Here is an 18,176-nt window from a genome sequence, read left to right on the forward strand (position 1 = left end):
GGATTCAGACGGAGATTAACCTGCATGCATCGATAGCAGCATTGATATCAGGTTGTTTGTTGACAGTCCTTTCCAGGGCCACGTTAAGCATGGGTCAATGCACGTTATTGAACCACTTCCAAGATCAGCAATAGTCTCTGACTTCATCAGTGCAGCTTTTATATTTGAAACTTGATCACACACAACAACCCGCTCCTTGACCATTTTGCGTGACTCAAAACCAAGTTGTTCAACTGAGTCGCAATGTTCTGACTAGTGTGCTTTCCTGGGAATGGAACAACTCCAACAGTTACCTTTCGTAGAACCAACTCCTTGGTGATGAGTCACCGCCATGAATGGATTGTTGTTGCGTGAGGTCCAGATGTCAGTGCTGATTGCAACTCAGTCGCAATAAGGAATATCCTTGTCAAACATGCACTTCATGGCCATCTGCAGATTCCTATAGAGGAGAGTTAACTTGAAGCGAGCCATGCAGGCAATACTTTTAACCTTAAACCTCGAGTCAGAGTGGGAAAGCAGTCTTTGGAACGGGATAGAGCCACATGGAGAAAGGCTGATTGTCAGTTGCAAGGTAAATCATGAACTAAATGTCACCACGAAGTTGAGTGGTGCTCTGTGTTGGATAGCACAGATTCTTTCTGGCTTTTAGAACCCTTTTCTTTTCCTGTGACCTAAAAAAATCGTATACATTTGTTAACAATGAATTAACTTCGGATGTCTTTGTTTACATCAATAAAAAATCATATAAATTTGACATGAAGACGTTTAACTTTGCTACATCGCATCGTAACATCCATTATTTAACTAAGTTACCAGTGCCAACTGTTTCTAATTAGTTATTAAGTATAGAGTCTATAATAGCCTCTTCAACTTTGTCCTCCTTGGCAGCTTTTGCCTCATCTCTTATCTTTTGATTCTGACACATTTCGATGTACACATCCTTATGGTTGGATCGCAGGTGACCATTCAGTGTCGATGTTGACCCAGAATTCATTTTTAGGTCCTTCTTGCAGATATTGCACACACCATAGGCCTTATCTCACCTGTATTCCTTCAGGAAGTACTTCCAAACCAGCGAGCGATGGATCTTTGGCATACTTGTTTGATGTTTTACAATGTTAAAATCGTGTTAAATAACATACACAAAGTTATCAGGTTTTCAAATTCGTTAAATACGATGTAAACAAATTTATACGATTTTATTAACCGTAAAATTTTGATTTACAACTTTTTGCGGCTTTCAACATCGTTTTAATTAAGTTTTAACAACTTTTAAAGGTTTTCAAAGTCGATTAAAAATAAAGTTACGACTTTTTACGGCTTTCAACATCGTTTTAATAAAGTTTTAATGACTTTTAATGGTTTTCAAAGTCGATTAAAAGTTAAAACTACAAATTTTTCCGACTTTCATAACCGTTTAATTAATTTTATTTCGAAGTTTAATGGATTTCAACTTCGTTTTATTTAAGAAACTTCGCCTAACTGATGGCTTTTAAAGTCGAACAAAAAATATACGATTTTGAAAACAGTAACTCGATTGTTTTATCTTTAATTTAAATCATTAAAGAACAGAGCATCATTACCATAAGTAAGTTTAATACTTAGGTTACAATACTTTACCTATTTAATAGTCTGAGTTTTTCAGAGACATTTTTAAAATTATTTTGTTTTGCAATAGTCTTGTACTACCTTACAGATGAAAGAAATAAGTAGTTGAATAACTAAGTGAGTCAATTAAATAAATTTCTTAATATTATGCTTGTATCAGCACAAAAAATAACTGAGTTTACAATAAAAAATAAAAACAAACAAATAAACATAGGTAATATTGAAAAATTTTAATGGCTACAAATTGGCATATTACGCGACCAATAATTGGGCGATGTGAGTGGTGCTATACAAATTCGAAATTCTAAAATTCTTATTATTTGCAGTACAACAAAGTGTTTAAAAGATAAATATGACTTAAATTTTAAAATAAATGTTCTAAAATAACTGAACCTAAAAAAATCCATCTATTTTAAATATGTTTAAAAAATCCAAAACCGGCTATTATACTCTCCAAAAAAAAACGATATCTTCAATATAATATAAATATTCTATTTATAAACTATAGCTAAAAATATATATTGCTTATTATTTTTAGTACAAATAGCTGAAGAAAAAATTCAAATATTTAATCAACCTGTTTAAAAAATCCTTGAAAAGAGCCCTCAAAAAAGCGGCTCTTAATAGGACGTGGCCTCTAATAGATCAGTTTGCCTATCTATGTATTAACTTTTTTTCATGCGATTCTGCGCATAAGGAACCATAACGTACTATTAAATATACGCGCGCACAAAATTATCGGAATTGTGAAGAGGTCTATTTTCATTTATTTTAAAAATCTACTTTTTGTTAATTAAAAAAGCTTAATTCACTATCTCCACTTATTTATATGTAATTATCTTTTTTGCTTCGTCAAGATTTCCTCAATTTGATTTTGTTCTATTTACAATATTGCTTACTTTACCAGTTTTATTATATTCTATGTCACTTTAACAAAACGCTTCAATATTATGTTTTAGCGAATCAATGTTGTAGCGTAAGACATGTGACTAGTTGCTTTGAAATTTTAAAAATGACGTCGAGGAAATTTCAAGGGTTTCAATGATGACCTCAAAAGCACACTTTTATTAGTGAAAATACAAAACGCATTGTAAAAAAAAACTAAACGAAAACAAGCAGTTTTATCCAGGCGAAAGTTCTCGTTTGCCTACTTTTCTCACCTTAAAGGCATTCACATAAGAGTTTGCAAGCCCTTTTTTTCAAACACTTTGGACATTAGCCAACAAAGAGTTTCATATTTTTATAAATATTTTCAAACAAATACAAACACACTCCAAGAAAACAAGACAAGCATACAAAAAAGAAAACTCCTGAGGCAGTCAAAAATGGCACCAGAGAACACATAAATAGCATTCCTGTTATAGACTCGCACTATTGTCGTACCAATACAAGAAAGGAATATTTTGAATCTAAATTGTCTATTAATCGACTGTATGAGCTCTACCAAGAACTTTGCCATCAAAAACTAAAAAGTATTTATAGACATTTTTCTAAATAAGTTTAATTATTCTTTTCAACAAAGAAAAAAAAATTGGTGCGAAAATGCAAAAACATAAAAAAGATATAAAAAAATTAAAAACACAAAGAGTTGTCATAAAAGAAATTTTATGGCTCTTTGTGTTTAGTTTATGTAAAAGTAAAATTGTTCCTTCTCTCCTTTCTCGGTATAAAAGCATTAGATAGGTCTAAAATACACATTTAAATATTATGTGAAACATTTAAATTTTTTTATATTAACTTTCGGCTAAAAAAAAAAGATTTACCTACTAATTAACCACTAGCCAAACCACTGCCGCGTGCAAAAAAATGCCCGCAGAGACTTTTTTAAATGCCCGTTAAACAATTTTGATATTTAGGAGACAACCATCTTGGTAATGTGACTTCTATCTACCTTAGGGTTTCCAAAAAACCACATTTATAAAAAACCGCGGTTTCGGTTTTAATTTAAAAAAAAAACCCGCGGTTAACCGTGATTTTCGGTTTTTCTTGTTAAATAATAAAACTTATGTAAGTTAATATTGCATTGTTTATTAAAATTTTTTTTTCAAACAAAGTGTTCTAGCATTATGTTTATATTTTGAAATAAAACTTATAACGACTTATTTTTATTGTAAAATATTTTTAAAAAATTCAAGATTTTAATTTGACGAATCAGAAAATCGTGATCTGATTTTTGTGCAGAAACTAGTGCAGCTCAAAGTAATGCGTTCGACATCTGCTGATGTGGGCTTTATAGAGAGAATCGCATTGTAAAATTTTCAAGATTTTTTTGGTCTTTTGCCCGTATTTCGGTACAAAAAAATTCTTGCTTAGGCCATTTGAATTGCAAATATGTAGTGCTATCTTTATTGAGAAGTGCGTTTAATTCATCCTTAAGAGAAATAGGTAAACTTTCCGATGTTGTACATGGTGCTTCAGCTAGTAGTGGTTCCTTATCATTAGAAGTAAATCTAAAAAGCAAAAACGCAAATTTTCCGGCAAAATTTAAAGTATATTTTAATAGAGCAACTGATTAGGCACCTTAACAACTGCATAAAATTTCCGTTAGTTCTTTCATCGATGCGCTCTCTAAATTTGAATGTAATAAAGATGTAATTTATGCATGAATTCAAGAACAGTATTGCTGTCAATAACGTTGCATCTAGGGCATGGAAACCGGTAATGAGAAACCGGTTTTTACCGGTAATTTTTATTCCCAAAAAATACCGTTACCGGTTTTTTCTCAATCTATTACCGCTGTTTTAAAAATGATATTTTGTTAATTAAATAATTTGGTATTTTGCTTTCATTTTAATTTGGCAACTCCTAAAAGACGCAACACAGTGAGAGAAAGCAGTTCTTTGAGGAAAAAGCAATAAACACGAAGATGACCTTCGTTGCAGGAAACAATAATTCCGAGGTATGGAAGCACTTCTTACGCAGCAAGGATCTGCAGCTGGCGAAGTGCAAAATTTGTAGCAAAGAAATCAAGTGCAAAGGTGGATCTACCAGTGGTATGAGATCTCATCTCAAATTAATGCATCATATCGAGGCCGATGCTATGAAACAAGTATCAGCCAAAGTTGAACCAAAATTTGGAAAAATTGATCACTTCTTTGTGACCCAAAAAGATTCCTTGGCAGTTGTCTTGTCCGAGTTAGTCGCCATTGATGGATTACCAATTCGAGTACTGGCAAAAAGTCAACGTTTAAGAGCGGCATTGGGAGCTCAAGGATACCACTTGCCAAAAGATGCAAAATCGATCAAAGCAATTATTATGAAGCATTGTCTTGAGGTTAAAGACATTTATAAAAGGCAGTTTGAAGAAATGAAGAAAGACAAAATTTGTTTTAGCATTACTCTTGATGAATACACACCATCTCGTAACAGAAAGTTTCTTAATATTAATGTTCATGTCAAGAATCGGCATTGGAATTTGGGAATGGTAAGAATTTTTGGCTCAATGCCAGCGGATAAAGCTGTGACCATTGTTAGAGAAAAGCTAAAAGAATTTGGAATTTGTCTCTGATATTGTGGCAGCTACAACTGATGGAGCTGCTGTAATGAAAAAACTCGGAAAAGCTATTTTACCAACCCATCAATTGTGCTTGGCACATGGCATCCACTTAGCAGTCTGTAATGTTTTATACAAAACAACTCCGGTCCAAGAAGTCATTTCTGATCTCGATGAAGAAGAAGAATTGGCACTTGATGATATTTCCATCTCTGATGACAGCGATTACGAAGATGAAGAAGGTGTTGTATTACGAAGATGAAGAAGGTAAGTATTATATATAATTATTCAAATGTATAAGGCATCTAAATAAGATTATTTTTATTAAAAAAATCATCTTAATTACTGACACTTTCATGTAGTAATTGAAGATGATCAACCCCCTGAAGTCCGTCAAGATCTGAGACACATTATTTCAAAAGTAAGATGTTGTGTACGCCTGTTTCGCAAGTCCCCTGTCAAAAACGATGATATTCTTCAAAAGCACGTTCTAGCTGAGTTTAAAAAAGAATTATTACTTATACTTGACTCAAAAACTAGGTGGAACAGTTTGGTGGACTTGATGTCTCGATTTGTTAAGCTAAAGAAGCCTATCAAGATGTCCTTGATCGAAATTTCTAGTGAAATAAGCTTCTTCGATGAAGAATTTAACACACTTGAAGAATTGATTGCAGCCCTAGAACCAGTAAAAGTGGGAACAGAAGCTTTATGTAGACGAGATGCAACATTGATTTTATTGATCAGATTCTGAAGTTTATTTGCCTTAAATTGAGCATGCAGAATTCAACTTTCAGCAAAGAGTTATTAGAAATGTTAGTCAAAAGAATAAAGGAAAGAAATCCTAATATAGTAAATCTATTGATTTATTTAAACGATTCAGAGGCCTTGGACAAGCAAGGGCAAAGTACGGATGTCTTTGACACTCCACAAATGAAACGAAATGCCCTTGCAAATACTGCTGCCAAATTATTCTGTCGACTGTTTGAGGAGAGCTACGAAGATGAAGATAAATCGGAAGAAGAATGTAAAGAAATACCCAATATTGATGAAGGACAATCTTCCTTGGCAGAACAATTGGAACAGTCTATCAAGGATGCTTTGAGGTGTCCCTCTAGTTCAAAGAGGATGAGAGTGGGCACCAGTTCCAAATCACTGTTGAAGGAAATGGCCGTTTTTGAGTTGACAAAAACTCGCACAAACAACTTAGAAATGCTGTATAATGCATTGATGGGTATACCAGTAACTAGTGTTAAAGCTGAACATTCTTTCTCAGCCAGTGGTCTTTTTGTTACAAAACTCAGATTAAGCTTGAATGATAATACTCTTAATCCCTTATGCATTTTACGAACTTATTTTTTGTTGAAAAAAGCTCAGCAATCAGCAGTAATTTCTGTATTGAATGCCTAACAACTGTGTTAAATGTTATATCAGTCAATCTATAGAATTTGAGTTTATTTAAACTGTTTAAGCTCTTTTTTTGTGATATTTAACTGTAATATCTGAAAGTGGATGTATTGTTTTGAGCTTAATATGAGATTAACTTTATGTGATATTAATCTGTGTTAATTATAAGTCGGTTTGCTGCATTTCAAGCCTTTTTTTATTCCTTTGAAAAAACTTTAAATTACCGGTTTTACCGGTAATAAAAATGGCAAAAACCGGGGTTTTACCGTTACCGGTAATTATGAAAAACGGTAATAATTCCATGCCCTAGTTGCATCTTCTCAGCTAAGGAACTCCACTGCTAGTTTTGCTGGCTCTCAAAATCTACCTTGTTGATTACAACAAGCGCATTTAATTCAGTAAATGTCTGGAATAAACATTTCTTTGTTTTTAACAAAGGCGCAGTCATTGAATAAAATGATTTCCAACAATGACGAGCATCCAGATGCAGTTCGATTTCTTTTCCAAATTCCTCAGTAACTTTCTTCTGAAAAATTTGATTACGAACTGATGAGATTTTTATGAATTTCACTACTTTTTGTGCATTCGTTAAAACTTCAGGATAGTCAACATTAATCTCATTGTTTACTGATTCAAAACTAAAATTATCATTGCAAATTCCATGTTTAATCTCTTCTGAATCACTGACTTTATTTTTCTTGTATAACGAGTCACATATACCAAATTGTATTGCATGATTAAAGCTAAACCGATCAACAATATCCGTTAATTGCATATTTTTCTTGTCGATTGCTGAACCATCTTGAGTAGAACTTACTACACCTATTTTCATACGGACACCAAATTAATAAAAATTATCCTTAATATTTTGTATTAAACTTTCAGCTGGACAGGAACCATAAATCCTAATGAGATTAGTTTTATAGGTTTTCTTACATTCGTTTTCATGCAGGTTGAGACCATTTTCTTATTAATCGAAAACATCATCTGTAACTAGATCAGCTACAATTTCTTTAAGGCTCGTTTTTTGTAAATAACTGTCTATGTTTTTTTTTTTTTTTTTTTCAAGTGGTGGATTTGCAAATTTCCAAACTGATGACATGATTTATCTGGAAGATAAATATATTTTCAAAAAATTAAATAATTGATAGTAACATTATCATGAAATATTTTTGTTACATGCCTATACGTTAATACTTTGTTGAACACAAACATACACTAAAAATATCATTATGTTTTTTTAAGGAATAAAAATCCTTAATATAAAGAATAAGCCATCTTATTTGAGTATTCGAATACTTTATATTTGAATATATTAGCGTGTTTATTCGAGATGTGAACTTTTTTTGTGTGTAATACTTCAATAATTTTGAAAATGAAAAGACATGCTGAGCTTTCCATCAAAATACAATCTAAATAATAAAATAAAAATCTACTTACAAGTTTGATTTTTTATACTTTTTAATCTATGGTTCTGAAATTATTAAAACTTTAGAATTAGACAGTGTAAAAAAACCCGCCAAAATCGTTTTTTGAAAACCGACGGTTTTCATTTATATCGGTTTTGACAAAAAACCCCAGTTTTTGGTTATCGGTTAAAACCGATTGGAAACCCTAATCTACCACAAAAATTAATCCAGACATCAAAAAACTAGTTTCAGACGGTCAAGTTCACCACTCTTAATAATTATATTGATACAAATGATTATAATAGTTATTAGTCACCTATATTTTAGTAGAAATAAATTTTTTGTGTGCAATATTGTTTTTTAACTTTTTTTTGCCCGTATCCTAAAAATTCTGGCCACCCCTGAGTTATGCAATATTTTCTTATACATGTTGATTGCTATAATATAAATGTTTCATTTAGACAAATTGTTGTTTTTAAACACAATCAAATAATATCTGAAATACGGTTTACAGACATTATTTACGCAAAACATTTGATAAATTTATAACACGTTCACAAATATTTCTATTTAAAAAATTAAGTGATTTTGGACAAAATTTATAATAAAAACAACAACAAAATTGACTGAGAGCAATATACAATTTTTGCGTTTTGTAAAATCTCAAAAGTGAAAAATCATTATTTTAAACACAAAATTCACAATAATTTTCTAAACTTTAACACTTAAAGTGTATGATATATTAACCTTAACGATTTTTTTAAAATTTGGCAAAAAGTCGATTTTGAATTTTTTTTGTATTTTGACGTTTCAATCGCGTTTTTCCGTCCAGTATTATCTTATTCTGTCACCAAAATCATATTTTGGTGACAGAATAAGATAATACTGGACGGACGATATATATATCTTCTGTGTAGTTATATAGTTAAGAATTTTATGGGGATTCCGAATCTGCAAAAAAAACAACAACTTAATGATGTCTTGCTTGGGTGGTACGTGTTGTTTTAAACTCTATTGCTAAATCCTCCTACTATTATCAACAAGGTCTTTAACTAATAAAACTCTCGTAATTAAAATAATTAATAAAGCCTCTCGTATCTCATTTTGAGTCAAACAACTTAGCCTGACATTCATTTGGATTTCAATTATATTGTTCAACTGCTGACTAGTTGACTGTTACAAGAGCTTTCTCTTGTAACAGTCAACTAGTTTTATTGTACATTAGATGGAGGTAGTGAAGCAAACCCAGTGGGCACATCAACGCTTGAACGGCGTTAAATAACGTTATTATATTATTATTGGAAAGAATGAATAACTTTAGATTTTTCAACGTTAATCACCCTTGTAATTTCGATGTAAAAGCAACTTGTTTTTAAGTAAAAGTTGATAGTCATCGGGACGCTTATTTTGAAACCCTATACAGGCTCGAAATAGGCAGAAATATGCGCAACCTGATTGGCTGTATATCTTAGTAAAATAGAAAACTGGATTGGAAAATCTATCGTTTAGGAATTACAGCATAGTGAAGATTCACATTATGTTTAATAGTTTGTTACTACTTTTTTTTTTTTATGTCTTAGAGTCTATGACATAAAAAAGATGCTGTGATTCCCATACGATTTTTCAACAGTTTTATATTTTACATAGTCATCATTTTTTCACATTCTCCATCAGTTTACATTAATCCTATCATTTAGCTACAAAAATATAAAAAAAAAAATAATAAAACATAGGCTAATTGCTTTTAGGGACTTTGCCCCAAAAACTCCCATATATAAATTATAAACATTACTAAAACTTTTTAAGTTTGAGATTGTTGCTTATTGGTTGATATAGTTAGCAGGTAATTTGAACAAATAATTGGTTATTGTATTTTAAAATTTGTGAAAAGTGTTTACCTGATGTTTAATTGATGGTAATTAATATTAAATAAAGCAACAAACTTTATAAACGTATCCAAGCATGTAAGTCATCCTTACATGCTTGGATACGTTTTTTTAAATGTTTATTACATATTGGATATAAAATGAATTAGAAAATGTGGCAGGCAAGAACTGCAGAAGATAAATCCAAAGTAAAGGCTCTAAAACAACAAATTCAAAATAGATTTACAGATGAAATGGGCTTGATAGTTGATGTTCCGAAATCTGGTGGTAGTGGAAATACGGCTCGAAGAGCATTTCAAAATGCGGAAAAGTTTGCAGAAATTTTAAATATTAATGTTGAACTGATTCTAAATTTGCATATTATATTGGCAAAAATTTCATGTGGTTTAGACATTGATACTGATAAATTTGAGACTTTCTGTTTAAAAGCAGCTCGACTTTATTTTCATCATTATCCTTGGTACTATATGCCACAATCTCTCCTCAAAATTTTAATCTATGGTTCTGAAATTATTAAAACTTTAGAACTACCCATTAGTATGTATTCTGAAGAAGCTAAAGAAGCATGCAATAAAGACTTTCAAAACTATTGCGAACATTTTGCAAGAAAATTATCTCGTGTGAAAACTAACCAAGATTTGTTAAATCGACTACTTTGTATATCTGATCCATTTATTGCATCTCTGAGAAAGACATCAGGAAGTCACACCAAAACAAAAAACTTACCAGCTGGAGTTATTGACTTATTGAGGTCATCCACAGATGATATTAGTTTATAAATGTGTCTTTTGTATCTTTATAATTTTGGAAATGTGACATGTCACAAACTTTGTAACTCTTTAGTAACAAATCAAGTATGAGTCATCACAAAACATAAACCCCTCCCCTCCCCCTCGAGCGTGACGTAACTTTGACGACCCTTTGTAATACCAATCCTTATATGTAACTGAACAAAAGTTCACCAATCAGTAGAAAAACAAATAAATATAACTTCTTTTGTTAAATTTTTAAAGAGTTTTAATATCCAATTGTTATTTTTTTTAAACATATAAGCTTAGGTATGCTGCCAAAAATTTTTTAAATCTTCACAATGTGTTTAAAGATTTAAAGATGATGTTTTATTAGAGTTAAGTAAAAATATTTACTCATAATCAGCCTTCTTAAAATTTAGGTTAAAAAGAAAAATCTCTTCAGAGTTTGTAGATTCACATAAAACGAGTAAGCTAGAAAAACATTATTATAACTTTTTATTGGAAAATGTTTAATGTTTAACTCTTTAATTAATAAAACCCGTTAATGAATTTTTACTCAAAAAGGGTTTTTATGCAGTTTATTTTAAAACATTTAATTTAACGAGAAACACATGTACAGATCTTATCAAAATTATTTAAAACATACATTACATTCTTTCATTTCTCGGAATTAAAAGCAGATAAAAACTCCATCACCAAGATAAACTTTACTGAAATTTTGAGGTTTTTGGGAGTGAAAACTCTTTTGTCAAAGTAGATTTTGATATCTAAATAAATATTCTGAAGAGTACTAAAATAAAATGAATTTCTTGGATTAATAACAGTAGCGTAGCTAGGGTTTCTGGCGCCCAGCGCAATGCTGAAAATTGGTGCCCCCCTGAAGCAGACATGCGAACTAAAAAAAAACTTAATGTTTCCAAGTATATGACAATTTTAATTAAAAAAAAAAGAAATACTAATCATAATGCAAACTCAATTTAACTCATGTTTCCAATCACGTATCTATTATGGTTCATGTGAATTAGTCATTGAAAGTGACAGATGGTCAATCAGATCCAATAACTATTTATAAATTATAATTTGATCTTTCTGGCTTTAACTGTAGCAAATTTATCTATTATATCATCAAAGTCTGTTGATTCTAAAGTTTCTCTTTCGACACTAAGGATTGCCAAATCAACAAGACGTTGTTGACCCATTGAAGCTCGTAGATATGAAAGAATAAGCTTCAATTTGCCCTTTCTATACTCAATTACATTTTGGCACAAATCATCACGAAATTCTTTGAGATTCTTTAAAGTTCATTGTGGGATCTTGTAATCGTTTTTTGAAGGTCTACTTTTCCAAGAATGTTGTTCCAGAAATGAAGTAAAACAATGAAATTAAATTTCAGAATATTTTTAAGTTAAGTTCCAGCTTTATTTCTTGTATCCATCGTCTGGCTTAAGTCATCTGCGAGACTTTCAAGAAGTTTAACCAATTCAGTACTCTTTGCTTTAACAGCTTGCTTTTCCACTCCATCTGGTTTCTGCTTCCTGTTTAACAGTGATCTTAACAAAATTTTTCATTTGCTCCCATCGCAGAGTCAAACTAGAAAAAAACAGATAAATGCTTTCAACTGTTCCAAAAAATGTTATGACTACAAGATCTACTTTAGCAGCATGAACTCCAACAAAGTTCAAACTATGGTTATCACAATTAACAAACAATGATCGAGGATTTCAGTCACATATTTATTGTTGAAGCCCAGAGATTTTTCCTGTCATCAGGGCAGCATTGTCGTAACATTGGGATCTACAATCTGCCAGTGGTAGGTTGTCCGAATCAAGTTTCTCAGTAATAATAGTTCAAGAGTTGCTGCATCTTTGACATGGATTTCAATTTATCCAAGAAATGACTCTCTGATCACAATATTCTTGGTAACAAAATCAATGTCCACAAATCTTATTACTTCAAATAACTGCTCTCGATGTCCTAGATCAGGAGTCGAATCAAGTAAGATACTAAAATGCTTGGTAGGTTGGTGAATTCATTTTAAATGTCTGGAGACAGATAAGAGACGGACCCTGGATTTTCTTTAACATGCTGTAGATGATTTGCAGTGAGAAGGTCATACTCAGCAAGGAGTTTCAAAAGGGCAAGAAAGTTTCCGATATTGGCTCCATCAGCAGCACTAGGTTTTTCTCTATAACCATTTAAAGCCATGTTCTGAGAAGCAAGAACTTTAATACAAGAAAGAATTATTTTTAAGATATTTTACCAACGTTGCTTTTCAGATTCAATTTGGGCTTCAAATTCTGAATCTATTCCTTTTCCATAAATTATTCGTCATTCAGCATCTTTCCATATAGTAAATGATTTATGGTGACAGGAACTGTTCTCGTAATCTTTTAATCGTTTTGTGTGTCTCCAGTTAATGAATCCACCAGCTGATTCAAAGGAAGATTGTGAGCTTGAGCTGGAAGTTGGAAACAGTAAATAACAGAAACAATAAACTGCTTCATTAACTGGTGAATATAACAACCACAAACAACCCACTTCATCACCATTAGCAAGTCATTGTTTGAATCACGTCGAGTTCATTGAATGTCCTCCTGAGTTTGCAACAAAAGGTCCATTCTTGTTTTGAAATAAATCAGATCTGCGAGCTATGATCTCAGTTTTAAGACTTTGCAACATGATAGGTCACTGTGTTGTTTGGTCAAATTTTAAAAAGCCAACATCAAGAAATGACAATGCAGCAGGAATAGAAAGATCTTCAAATATTTCTTCATTTTTACTGTCACTGTCATTATTAGGATCCGGATCGCAGGTATCTTTACCTCCTTGATCAATTGAGGCTTCTTCATTTTTGGCAAACAATTGATAACTGCCCTCATTTCTGCTGTCATCTTCAGATTCTGATTCACTTTCTGCATCATCTGTTTTCGCTTTCTTTCTTATAAAAACTTACTCATTAATTCTTTGGACTTAATGCTTCTTTCTCATCATTTTTCTGTTTTATTCGACGCTGAGCCCCACATAGTTTGCGTATTGGCATGTCTGAATTCAAAAAAAAATATCGTGATGATTAGGATTAGTTTCTCTACTTAAATATTATAAAATTATAATTTGTAGATTTTAAAATCGTTGTAAATTAAAGGCTGAATTCTCTAAAATTTGAGTCTAACTCGTTTACATTTATCATACATTGATGGTCTTAACTGCTTTAAACAATATATATATATATTCTATGTATAGAACACGCGTTCGACTCCAAGAATTCCGCCTTTAATCTTTTAGTCATGTTTAATGTTTTGGACGTGGACGATAATGCTGTACAACGATTTAAGTGTTGAAATTTTGTCATTTTAGAACATGTAAACTCTCAAAACTGTATAACTCAGTTTTAGTATGACATTAACACTTACCTTTCGCATTGATAATTTTAGTTTAGCTGAAATGTTTATATTTCATATTGATTTATATTGAAATATTTATATTAAAAACTTATAAGTTTCACTGTAATTTTAGGTTGAGCTTGTATTACTAATAGATATGTATGTAATGCATAAATATGAATAAAAGTTAGTGTTTTAAAATTTGTTACATTTTTGAAAACAATGTTCTTTCCTTTTTGATTTATTTGCAACTATTTAAAATTTTAGAAAAACAGTGTTTGTCTGACCACTCTAAAAATACAATCAGAATAACGCCATGTGTAAAACCCTTGCAATTCAGAATATGTCAGTTTTTTCCTGTTAAAAATTAAATGAACAGTAACTGTTTGACCACTGTTTATTTACATTTTGAAAAAAATAAAAATTAAATAAAAAGTAAAAATAAAAACATGGCTACTTTCAAAGACGTCAGCACATTTAGAAGATCTGAGGTTTGAGATTATTTTAAATTTTCTTGGGGTTGCTTGTTACTGGTGGTTCGGGTTCTGGCTGACTGGCTCTTGTTCTTGAACTTGCCCTTTAATTCAGCGGTGTTACTGTTAGTCACTGAGCAGTTGTTGGCTCTGGATCTGAATTGTGAATTCATTTATTTTTATCATTATTGAAGTAATGAAAATTTGTGTTATTAATAATAACACAAAATTTCATTACTTCAATAGATATTTCAGAAATCTGGTTGTTTTGGTTTTTATTCCATTTATCAATAAAAGCACAATGCCTCTCTTTCAAAATCAACCAATCAAATTGCGTATCTGATCTTAGCTTATTCTGAGCCTATTTAGGACTTCAAAATATACCATTGGGGCTCAAACCCCGATCACACACACTATCCACAACACTACACAATCATACTGATTTAGGGAATATTTACTATATAAAGTAACATTTTATATATAAAAAAAAAATTTAATGTAATAAAATTTATTTTGTTTTGGTGGAAAGCTAAAACCATTAATTAGAATTTAATATTATATATATATTTCAAAAACTGAATATTCAAAAAAATTTGATACCTCAAGAAGAAATATATATATTTTTAATCACATTTAACCTTTCCGAATTATAGACAAAATCCTCGTCAAAAAAAAAGTGGAATATTTATTAAAAATAATGTAAATAAAAATAATGTAACTCCAATAAAAAATTACATTAATGTAGCTAACGTTATTATGACATAGTAACTGTGATGAAAAATAATGTTTATGTAACTAAAGTTATTAATTGTTGTAATTCTGATAAAAAATAACTTTTGCGCAACCAAAGTTATAAAAATGTTGTAATTCTGATGAAAAATAACTTTTGTATAACTAAAGTTATTACAACATTGTAATTCTGATAAAAAAATAACGTTATTACAGCGCTGTATTTCTGATGATAAATAATGTCATTGTAACTATTGTTTTTATAAATTTAGATTTAGTTGGTCGATGTCGTCCAACATAACACTACATAAATCCAACATTGGATCGACATTGTGTGCCCACTAGGAAGGTTATTTCTCTTGACATACTAAAGACTTTTAGCAATGTCAGGCATGCTGGTTTTCATGTAGGGAGTGGACCACTATTGAACTTTGATGACTAGGCCCTTTTAGCAGCCACCAAAGAAGACGAAAGTCTGACAACATGTATGCTAGTTATAACTTGAAAGTCAACTACTCCACAGTTTTTTTGTCAACTCAAAAAGCTCTAAAAAGTGTGGAAAGTGGCTGGATGGATAGCTTGATGGATGTGGATGGATGTGGATTGATGGCTTGGATGGCTTCCTCTCAAACTCTCAGACAACAAAGCCATATTTTCAGATTACTTTATTGTTTATAAATTTTAAAATGGTTTCTGTTGTTGTTTATTTTATAAATTAATACTGTTAATTAAATTTTTACCTCTATTTTACTAGGAGTGTCACAAGAAACTTTGCATTATAAACTTTTAAAAAACACATGTATGCTTAGTTTTATGACATAACTATGCATTATTATTTTTTTAAATACCTTCTTGTTTTTGAAGAAAGGTAATTTTTATTTCATTTTATAGTCTTTAAATTGAGTTTTGCAAAAGATTTTTGAAAAAATGTGAACTATTTCTTTTAAAACTATCTTTCGGTTAATAAACAAACGATAGTTTTCAATTATATTACAGCACACAATTTATCATATTGTCTATATTTTATGTTAAACATATTTAAGACAATCCATTTTTATTTCCTCAAAGACTTTCTTTAACTTTGATATAGTTGATATTCTTTAAGTTTCTTATTAATATCATGCTTTAATTTTTTTTATATTTCGCATTCAAAAAGTGATCGATAAAACGTTAATGGAAGAAAAAAACCCCGATAATTTAAGAAATAAGGTCAGTAATGTAAAAGAAAGCATGTCATGCGAGATTCATACAAAAGAAAAAAAAGTGATTTTAAAGAAGAAAAACGTGTATTGATTATATTGATGGACTCAGGCGAAAACAAAGAATTGTCACAACATAAAATATACAAAAAAATTTAAGGATAACTTACAGCAGAAAATAAAACTTAAAAGTGCTTTTAAATATTTATAACTTACAGCAGAAAATAAAAAGTGCATCTGTAAAGAAAAATATTTGCAAAATAGGTTTGTTTACAGCATAAGTAAAGACATGTGAATTCTGCATATACTGCACTTCCTAACACAATGAAAACCTGCAATCAAAAACCATTATCTGAATCTCTTTAAACTCCTACACATTAGATGCCCACTTCCTGTAATATTGCCAGATTTAAAACACAACTTTTCTACATGCAAAAGTTAATGACATGGTTAAGATCCAGTATGATTGTAAAAAATCTTGATTTATTAACTATTATAAATGTTTTGTAACTTTCAATATTTTAAAAAACAATCCTCTATAAAATATATGATGTCCATACATACACTGGGGGGGGGGGGGGGGGAGGAGGAGGGCAGAGAGGCAATAGCACCCCCAACTTTTGGAAAAATTTTTGTTTTTCCCATTTAAATTCAAATTCTAATTATATATATGTATATGTATATAAATATATATGTATATATATATATATATAAAATTTATATTTTTACACAAAGCATAAGAATATGAATCCTTCTTTAAAACCTTCTTTAAATCTAATTTTGATTAAAATCTTAAAGATAATAACAATATAAATGTTAAGACCCATTTAATACCCATGTTTAATATCTATGTTTAAAATAAACATGAATTTTCAGTTAATATTCATGTTTAAAAAAAAAGTAAATATCTAAAAGTAAAACAAAGTTAAACCAGTAAATAAAGCAGCCATTTGAGATTCAATATTATCAGATACCATTGTATGACCATTCAATATTACAGTGTTTTGATCAGCCAAAAGTTTTTGCACAGAATTAGAAAGCTGTCTCTGAACATTAGCATGTGATTGGAAATCAATCATAATGAAATGAATGTCAAAACCCATTTCTATACAATAAAATACAAATGTCAAACACCATATGTTTCACGTACAAAATAAAAATACAAAAAAACAATTAAATTGCCACTTTCAAAAGATTTTAACAAAGTGTAAACTTTTTATAAATCTTAAAAAATAATAAATTCAATGAAGGAAGGGGGAAAGATTTTGACAAGGTGGTCCCAGCCTTTTGTTTAAAAGAGCTTTTTTTTTAATTATAAATTTTATTTTAGTTATAATTTAATTAGAATTTTATATTACAATATGTATTGAGTGTTTTATATGATAGACAAAACTATCTGTGTTTGGATAAAATTATGGAAGTTATAAAGATTTCATTTGTAATTGAACCGCATTATCATAATCCATGAAAAAGGTCTTAAAATATGCTTTGCAAGCAAATCTAAAGTTGCTTGCAAAATAAAAAAACAGGGTTTTATCAAACGTTTAAATTATTGGGAAAAACCTTAAATTTATTTTCTATTGTCATAGTGATACAAATGATACCTTTCCAAGCTTTCAAATAGTTTTAAAATTGTAATAGTTACATCTGATACATATTTTAAAAAGCCAATAAAAGGTACGTTTATTCATTGATACAATAATATATTCATTACTGATACAAAATGGCTGCTTAAATTAACGTAACTAAACTAACGTCAGTGTTTGAGTCCTTACAATTTGCAAAAAAGCACTAGAAGCAGCAAAAATCTATCTAATCTCAAACCAATAAAAAGATTAAATAG

The 18,176-nt window shown here is 30.4% G+C and overlaps 1 protein-coding gene across 2 annotated transcripts in view; it reads right to left on the bottom strand.

Moving 5' to 3' along the window:
* LOC100205467 (uncharacterized) overlaps positions 1-18,176 on the bottom strand; it is a 48,949-nt gene that overhangs the window by 7,300 nt on the left and 23,473 nt on the right. Inside the window, exon 3 of one of the 2 annotated variants that reach the window (XM_065791439.1) lies at positions 17,265-17,438. The exons of the other annotated variant lie outside the window; for it this stretch is intronic. Within the exon in view, the coding sequence (XP_065647511.1) occupies positions 17,265-17,438 (174 nt within the window). The remainder of the gene's footprint in view (positions 1-17,264; positions 17,439-18,176) is intronic. 2 annotated transcript variants of the gene reach the window in all.

The sequence above is a fragment of the Hydra vulgaris genome, chromosome 02 (genome assembly GCF_038396675.1).
Source record: "Hydra vulgaris chromosome 02, alternate assembly HydraT2T_AEP".
Classification (NCBI taxonomy): domain Eukaryota; kingdom Metazoa; phylum Cnidaria; class Hydrozoa; order Anthoathecata; family Hydridae; genus Hydra; species Hydra vulgaris.